The sequence below is a fragment of the Theobroma cacao genome, chromosome 9 (assembly GCF_000208745.1).
Source record: "Theobroma cacao cultivar B97-61/B2 chromosome 9, Criollo_cocoa_genome_V2, whole genome shotgun sequence".
In the NCBI taxonomy this organism is placed as follows: Eukaryota; Viridiplantae; Streptophyta; class Magnoliopsida; order Malvales; family Malvaceae; genus Theobroma; species Theobroma cacao.
This window is the reverse complement of record NC_030858.1, coordinates 7,071,960-7,080,991: the sequence shown is the minus strand read 5'-3', so window position 1 is coordinate 7,080,991 and position 9,032 is coordinate 7,071,960. Positions and strand designations below refer to the sequence as shown.

The following is a 9,032-nucleotide window of genomic DNA, read 5'->3' as shown; positions in this document are numbered from 1 at the left end:
AAATATACTTGTACTTTTTATTGTTAATTTTTATATAATATCATTTCTTAAATATATTTTTAATGTCATATATTTTATTTTTATTTCTTATTATAATCTTATATATTTTATTTTCATTTCTTTAGTATAATTTTTTATATTATATATTTTATTTTAATTTTTAACCTATATTATATAAATTTTATTTTAATTTTTAATTCTTATATTATATATTTTATTTTAATATTTTTTATTTTAATTATAACATTACAAATTGTTTTTAACAAAGTAATAAAGCTGTAAGGTAAAAATATCTTTAATAACATTGCAAAGTACAATGTAATGTGATTGCATTGATTTTGGACTGCGATCACATTACATCTCTTAGTTGTAATGTGATTGCATTACAATCTTACATTACGGTGGTCTGTTATAAAACATAATGAAATTTAATTGGATACATTACAAGAAATGTGCTCCTACTTCTCTCATATTATGCCTGTGCTGCAATTACTTTTTGAACAACCTGCTCACTTTTGTTTGTGTACTAGGTTACATCTTTACCAAAGTTAGTCTTCTTATGTCAAAAAGAGTCTTTTTCTAATTCGGATCAAGACTTAGAGTCTGTTTAGCCTAGCTTTTTTCTTTTTAACTTAAAAGTTATTATTAAGCCATTGTAAAAAATAATAACTTTTAGAATTAAATTAAAACTATTTGATAAACTGTTTAACAAAATAAATTATATAAGTTTTAATTTTGGTTAAAATTATCATGAAGGGCATTCATGCCATCTTCAATCACCTCATAAACTACGATGTAATGCTTCAAGTTTATATATAATTTCATATGTTAAAAAAAAAAAAAGAAACAACTATCAAACTTATATAATAGCAATAGTATTAGATTTTTATTGATCTAACAAGCAATCGGACCATAATGCTTCAATTCTCAAAAAAGAAAAAAAAATAAGAAACGATGTATTTAACATTAAAATCTTTTTTGGTGAAAAAAAGAAAAAAATTTTAAATAGTATCTTAATGCAGTTTTAAATTTTAAATTTTTTTCTCTTAATCTTTGTAAGAATAAAAAAATTCTAAATTTTGATATTCTGTTGTTGAGTTTTTTGTTTTTTATTAGTTTTTGTAGAGAGAGGTAGAGAAGAGAGAAATCGTGATTTTCGTTGAAAAATGATGATTTGAAAAGAAAGAAGAGGAAAAGATGATTGATTAAGAGATGGGTATTTGTTAAAAACTTAATATATTTTTAAAAGAAGAGAAGAGAAAGCTCTTCCTTGAAGTTTTTTTTAAGTTTTTTTTTAAAAATTTTGTTCTTAAAAGATCATGTTTGGTTTGCTTTTTATTTTTAAAAGATAAATAAGTTAAAAAAAAATCAAGCCAAACAGACACTTACTATAGCATTTTAGCTTTTGGATCAATAATATTATCATTTTTCAAAAAAAAAAAAACTAACTAATATGTAAAATGATTCGAGTAACAAGATATCTCAACCCTTAAACCCCGAACTATAGTCCAAACTCTAACAAGTGCTAATTTTACTATAGAAATATATTTGTATCTATTTATAAATATTTAAAACTGCATTAATTGAGTTTAATCGGATCAAATGCCCGATTAATTAAAATCCGTCCAAAGCCATCTCTAATCCAATTTTAGGCAAATGTAATTTCATGTTTTTCTGTTAAAAAAATAAAGTGATTTTAAATCCGAACCTTGAAGGTCATCTGTCCTGAGGGAATAATTCTCAATAGCTGGGGTTATTTTGAAACAGGGTAGCGATACAAAGCGACGGGCATGCTACGGTATTTGATAGCTTTGAGACCTTTGATCCTCCAATATTTCCAATTTATAAGCTCATTCATTTGGGTTTGGTTTTTAAGTCTTAGCAACTTTACGTTATTGTCATTTTCTATTTTGACTCTTTGAATATTGTCCTTTTCCTTGTTTTAAATTATTTAGCATATTTTCATTTTATTGTTAGTTTATTCATGTGTGTTTAAGTCGTAAAATTAAACCTAGCTAGAATTCGAGTACCAAGTATTAAATCTTGCCTATTGAGAATATATTCCTAAAATATTTCCTCTATCTAGCCACATTAAATTTTGGCAAACCAAAAAAATAAAGATCTTTCTCGTAGATATGCATATATAGATTATACACTCTTTTTCAAATGTTTGATTTACGAAGATGCCAACAAACATACAAAATTTTTGGTAACCTAAATAGGTCCTAATCTTGACCCAATTGATCTCCCCCTCTTTTCCTGTTAGTCTTGGAAAAACAATATCACCTTCCCATGTACGTTCAAAGAATCTGCTTTCTTTTCGTCTAAACTATGCTGGAAGTCTTTGGGCACCCTGTCAAATCCAAACGTCTCATTTGTAACCGGCCATGAGGATTGAGGACCACACAAAAGCAGAGTGGCTTACTAATTGGAGAGGTTGAAAATTTTGTAATCGCATTAACAATTCAATCACAAGTATTCAAGATCTTCATGATTGTCGACTCATATGTCAAAAATATCTCTTTATTGCAATCAAAATCTCAATCTGTATGACAATAAGACATCGAAGAAAAATGAATGCCCTCTCTCACATTAATTCTATTTTACTACTATGTTTAATTAACACATGAACAAAGCTATAATAAAGGACAGGCAAGTAGCGGACAGCCCAGCAACACCTAGAGATGTTGCCGAGTTGCCAGGCGGTGGTGGGGTGGGACCGTTATCTCCGGCGGGAGGTGGGGGAGAGGTGGTGGAGGATGGTGGTGTTGCCGTTGATGGTGGGGGTGAGGTGGTGGAGGATGGTGGTGTTGCCGTTGAAGGTGGGGGTGAGGAAGAGGATGGTGGGGTCGCCGGGGACGTTGGTGGAGAGATGGGTGAAGGGGAGCTAGCTTGGGGAGCTGGAACAGGGGCAGAAGGCTGAGGGGTAGAAGCTGGTGGAGAAGTAGAGGGTTGAGGAGCAGGAGAAGAAGGTTGAGGGGGTGGAGTTGAAGGCTGAGGGGCAGGAGATGAGGCTGCAGCACTAACGTTTGTCGCCAATCTTTGACCAGCACTGCAGTGGCCAGGAAAGGCGCAGAGGAAATAGTGATCGCCAGTTTCATTGAGGGTAAAATTTGCAGGACCGTTTGATAGTAAAAGAAGAGGATTTGCAGAGTTGCAAGCATCGAAATTCGCCCTTGTCACTCTAGCCACGTCGTGAGATCCGCTAGCAAAATTAAAAACTGCACAAAAATTCATAGTAACATGTTAAATCACTCCGATTCGATTGAAAAAAAGGGTAAACCAAAAGAAGAAACGAGTATCTGAAACGTTTTCCGTTCGTTTACTTACCAAGAGTGTCACCAACTCTGAAAGTCTTGTTTGCTGCCCATGTGGTGTAAGCCACGGCGCCGCCAGGAGGAATGGCCCAACCTAACGCATCCCCAACAACATAAGCTGTCTGTGCCGACGAGCTCTGCAGCATAGCCGCTATGGCAATTGTTGCAAGAAATACAATGTTCAATCTTCTTCCCATTTTCTTGTGTTCTTAAAATTCAGGTCACCCCTTTTCTCTGTTACTCTGCTTCTGCTTTCCAAGGGAGACAGCGAACTTAAGTGGGAGAGGTTACCATTTTGTTTGCCTCCAATTTTTTTATAGGCAAAATGCTTTGCTATTATGATGGAATGCTATTCGTTTGATGGAGGACACGTGTATCTGTTGGTCAACATCATGAAAGCACCGATTTTAATTGCAGAGTGAGAGTGGTGGTGCAATTTTGCCGAGTTTTGGGACTTTTGCCGCGTGAAATCTCTACCAAATCCGACGACTTTCTAAGGTTCACTTGCCAAGTCTTTGTTTGATTTGTAAAGTCTATGAAAGGCTTTGATAGCCAATTAATTGCAAGTATTTAAGTTCTATTTAAAGTAAAAGAGCGTATAAAGTTAAATTAGATGAAAAAGAACTAATAAAGAACAGGTTTGGACCATAGATGTACTGAGGATGGTTCTGTATAATTTCCATATAAAAATTGTAACAAAAAAGAAGGAAGATTGAAAGATGTGAACAAGAAATACTTTTTTATGGTAAGCTACAATATTCTAAAGGTCTAAAGTCATAGATGATGAAATTATTCAAAATTCTGTTCAAATTGGAATGTTAACGAACTTGAAAATAACATTAATGATCTTATTTTCATACCCATGACTCTATGAGAGAACTTTGTTTTGTTTACAAAATGATATGGTCGTTTTGGTAGGATTGTCGATATGGGGAAAGTTATGTTACCTTTCATTATGCAATCAAATTGATGATTAAAACAATACAAAAAATAAGAACAAAAACTCTGCAAGGAAGTGCCAAAGAAGATGGTCATGAAATTTGGGAGGAAGCTCATCTCTTATCGTGCAAGTATTACTTTCTGGAAAAGTTAGAACTTTGAAAACTTCAAGAAAAGGACTGGTCAATGTGCATGGCTGACTATAAATAATGCTAGAATAGGTTGTGGTTGTGGTACTGACACATGTGATAACATCATAATTAATGAGTTTAATTCATTTTGAGACAAAAAATAAATACTTTCATTATACGATGGCTGAGATTAATGGAGTCAAAAGAGATTACGTGACTCAATTACTATGAAATAAGAAAAGATGATCAAGTTTGTCCATAAGCTTCCACAGAGAGTATAAATATAATATTGCGCAGAACTCAAATTCTAGCAAATCCAAGGATTTTGTACCCAAGTTTACCTAACAATTAAAAATGTTACTTAAATAAAAAAAATTACTACACACGATCATTTTATATTTCCATTTTCCTTCACACCAAATGCAAAAACTTATCATCCAAAAACTGAAATAAGCCAATGTGGGGTTAAATAAAGCCTATGCTTTTACCATTGAGCTTAATCACTTATAAGATTTTAATTCAATTATGTTGTAATAATTTATTCTTGAAACTTAATGAAAAAAATAAGATGTTATTTGATTCGATAAATATTAAAATTTGAAGTTGGTACATATTTGTTTTATACAAATACAGGCAAATATTCCTTTGAAAGTAAGGAAAAGCAAAATTAAGAAAACAATGATAAACTTAAACTAAAAAGGGGCTTAAGCTCTTTCTTATTTCATCGTAAAATTATAAAATTCATGATCGCAGTTATAGCTATATGATCAAGCACTTATTGTTTAAAGTTAGTCCATGTTTGAGGCACATGTTACAAGTCTTTCTTAAGCCCATTTATTTGTTACGCCTAGTTTGTGAAGTCCAATCGGGGAAAGAAATTGGGCTTAATGAAAAATCAAAATTAAGCTCCAGTCCATGTTTTATAAGTTAATTTTCTTTTCCTTTTTTGTTTAACTTATATATTAATTTTCTAAGTTAATTAGAGTTACTGACGGTTGATTTGGTATGGATGGGTATATATTACTAACCATATGTTTTTGAAAAATTATGAGACCATTTTTTTAATGGATGTAAAAAAAATTTCACTTTTTATGATAATTATAATATAATTTTAAGTTCTTAAAAGATAAAAAAAAAATTAAATCGACATCTTGATAAATTAATGACATATAATATTGTATAAAAGTATAAAATAATGACAAGGAGAAGGCACTCAATTCCTCTCCCCAAACATCCAAATACGGAGCGAAAACCAAATAAAATGAATGTTACCTCGGAGTACAAGTATGCAATGTAATGATAACATAGTCCTAAAGACAAACAATAAATGTAGTGACATATTTACGTACTAATGTATGTTAAAAGAATGCCATGGCTAGAGAAAAGAGGGTGATGAAGAAGCCGCTTATGAGAGGAGACGGGGCTGAGCTAACTAGAGAAGGAGGCGGCGCAGCAGAGGGACCTTCAGAAACAGGATTTGAGCCACTGGATGGAGGCTCTGTGGAGCTTGATGGTGGATTTGAAGTGCTAGTAATGGCTGTGACATTAATGGCTAGCTTCTGACCCAAGTCGCAGTGGCGTGCGTAAGTGCTAGTGAAGAAATGCTCACCGGTGGTGGTGAGGGTGATATTAGCAGGACTAGTGGTTAAAACCGTGATGGTGTTGTTAGTATCACAGGTTTCATAGGCTTCTTTGGTCACAACAGCCACGTCTTGTGTTCCATTGATGAAATTGAATACTGACAAAAAAAAAACAAAAATTTAAAGATAGCATTAGATGAGTATTTCTCTTTTGACATTTAGTATTTAAATTTTTATTCCTTTCTTTTTTTTAAGAAACAAAACTGTAAATAGCTAAAACATCAACCTAAACCTTACTTTTTCATATCAATACTTTAGATTGCTAATTCTATGGATCGTGGCTATGAAGGTCCAAGTGTTACCTAAAGTATCTCCCAGAAGGAAAGTCTTGTTGAAAGCCCAAGTCTCATACGCAAGGGGACCAGCAGGAGGGACAAGCCAACCCAAGTCATCACCAACGGTGTAGGTAATTGGCCCTCGTGGAGGAGGAGGAACAGAGCTAGGCCGAGGTCCAGGGGCAGGAACATTGATGGCTAACTTCTGCCCTAAGGAGCAGCGTTGGTCCATAGTACCTATGAAATAGTACTCGCGAATTGAGTCGAGGGTGAAGTTCGCCGGACCAGTTGTTTTAAGGGAAATGGGATTCGTTGAGTTGCACGTTTCATAGGCTTCCCTGGTGACCATGGCCACATCTTGCTCTCCAGTAGTGAAGTTGAAAACTGAAAATACAAGCAAAACTTGCTTCATAAGACCCAAGTTCAGGTTACAAAAGCTTGAAATCTCTTAAAATGAAACGCCATCTTTTTTTGTAACAAGGATTTTAAATTTTCATTTCTGATCTTCTTTCTCTTCACTCAAACAGAAAACAAAAAAGAGCAAGACTTGTTCACATACCAAGGACATCGCCAACAGTGAAAGTTTGCATGGCAGCCCAAGTAGAGTAAGCAATGGGCCCACCGGGAGGGACCAGCCAACCCAACTCGTCACCAACCACATGCGTTGTCTGTGCAGCGGTGGCTTGCAATATGGCCAACAAAGCTATGACCAAAATCGCTAAGCTGGAACTCCTAGCCATATCTTTTGTCAAGGAGTTGTTTTGGGTTTTGTATCTTCCGAGAATTTGAGATCCGAGTGGTTGATTTGTGTCTTTATGACTTTTTATAGACATCACGAAAATAGTTTAACCAATTTTTAGTATGTGATTGGTTGAAAAAATTGATCTCTACCAATTTTTCTTTCTACTCTTATTTTAGTATCATTGGTCAGCTGAATTGGATTCTAGAACCAAAGAAAAATAGACGATTACTTCTATAATGAATTCAGCAACTTGGGTGATGGGGACAGATATAGAAACACAAACCCAAAGCACCAGAGATGAAGATTTGCAAAAATCCCGTCAGTTTTTCTTCTTTTGTTTCTACGAATTTTCGATTTCCATTTCTAGAAGATTGATTTTTCTATAATTATTTTTACGTGTTTTGTTAATTTCTACATTTCAGTATTCCACCATGCTTAGAGTAGTATTCATTTGCCCCCGTACATGGAGTAATTTTTAAGACTTGAGAGTAATTAGTCAGAAGTCTTCGTTTTTTTGTTATATTTGTCTAATTCTTAACGGATTCATTGGGGAAAGAAAGGGAAATATAATTCTTTGAGTTATTGCCCTGAACTTACGTTATAGACTTTCGAGAATTTTTTTTTTAATGTTAGTCCAATTCTATACCTAGTAGTCAAAAGTTCTGTTAAACTTTTACCGATTAAACCAACATGCATCTTCCAGCGAGAAATACAATTGTTTATAAACATGAAGTTTCCATTCTTGTTCTTTCTCATATAAGATCATGATTTCATTATTTTTATTTGATAGTGCACGTATTTCATGATTCGAATCTTCCTTTAGCAGGAGCTTAGAAAGTTAAACCTCAAATATTTTATTTATGATGTGTATTCTCGATCTAGATATCTAATATATATAAAATTGGAGAGTTTTAATAGGTATTCACTTTTAATTCACAAAAATAATAAAGTAAGCTTGAAAGCTACACCTTGATCAAATATATTAGTCACGACACTTACTCTTTTCAACGTTTTCTCTCAAGCATAATAAAAACAATCAGTGTCATTTCAAGTAACTACTATTGTTTTGTTTTCTCTCCATTTGCTTTTCTTTTTAACTATTCATTTGTATAGACCAGAGGCGGAGAGAGGAGGATCTAGGAGGGACCTTGTCCCCCAAAATTTCAAAAATTTATAATCTTGTCTTTATTTTTTCAAAAAAATTTTAATTTCATTCCTTCAAATATTGAATTTTTTATTTTTATCTCTTCAAGCTTAAAATCTTGGTACCACTGGCTATTTAACATGCATGGCACGTATGCTATTGTTCATCGTTGAAAATTAAGGCTTAGATCGAAGCGCTGATGTTCAAGAGGTTTGGTAGATGTGCTTTAGTGCTTCAAATCTTGATTTCAGGGGGCATGATAGACAAATACTCACAAGATTTGAGTCAGGCAAATAATTGTCAAGGCACAAGATTTGTTCCAGTGACACATCTGTTTTTCACCATTGTATATTCAGTAATGGTGTTGCAAATGCAATCTATCTGTCTAGGTAGACCTCTCTTCATATCTCATATTGGTTCCTATAAGTGGGGTTCTTGTGATAAGAAGAAGAAGAAGCATTGCAAACAAGTGAGGAATGTACCGGAGGTGATGGAGAGGAAGATTGAAGCAATTCTTGAAGTATCAAATGTTGTGGTAGGTGGAAGAGGATAAGAAAAGAATAGGTGCTTTAAATGAGAATAGGTTAAAGAGAAAAGCTTTGAGTGAGAGTCGGATAATTCTGAAAGTAAAGAAGAAAGTTCCCATTCTTTGAATTATGAAAGCTTTATATATAGTGTCAGAAGTAACGGTTACAAGAAAATGTTTTAATATACGTAATGAATGACACCATTAAGGAGAAATTTAATATTAGGTAATCGTTACTGATAATTAATATTGAATAACTGTTAGAAACTTATTATGTGACTATTGAAATAATTATATTTAATGAGACTTGTTCTTGAG

At 33.4% G+C, this 9,032-nt stretch overlaps 2 protein-coding genes across 2 annotated transcripts; both read right to left on the bottom strand.

Moving 5' to 3' along the window:
- LOC18588786 (uclacyanin-2) lies at positions 2,492–3,625 on the bottom strand. The gene is made up of 2 exons (XM_007013426.2): positions 3,331–3,625; positions 2,492–3,221 (listed from the first exon to the last, which is right to left on the bottom strand). Exons 1-2 carry the CDS (start codon positions 3,512–3,514, stop codon positions 2,620–2,622), a joined length of 786 nt encoding a protein of 261 aa, XP_007013488.2. The 5' UTR covers positions 3,515–3,625; the 3' UTR covers positions 2,492–2,619.
- On the bottom strand, positions 5,665–7,320 carry LOC18588785 (early nodulin-like protein 2). The gene is made up of 3 exons (XM_007013425.2): positions 6,862–7,320; positions 6,330–6,686; positions 5,665–6,125 (listed from the first exon to the last, which is right to left on the bottom strand). The coding sequence occupies exons 1-3, from the start codon at positions 7,133–7,135 to the stop codon at positions 5,746–5,748; spliced, it is 1,011 nt and encodes a 336-aa protein (XP_007013487.2). The 5' UTR covers positions 7,136–7,320; the 3' UTR covers positions 5,665–5,745.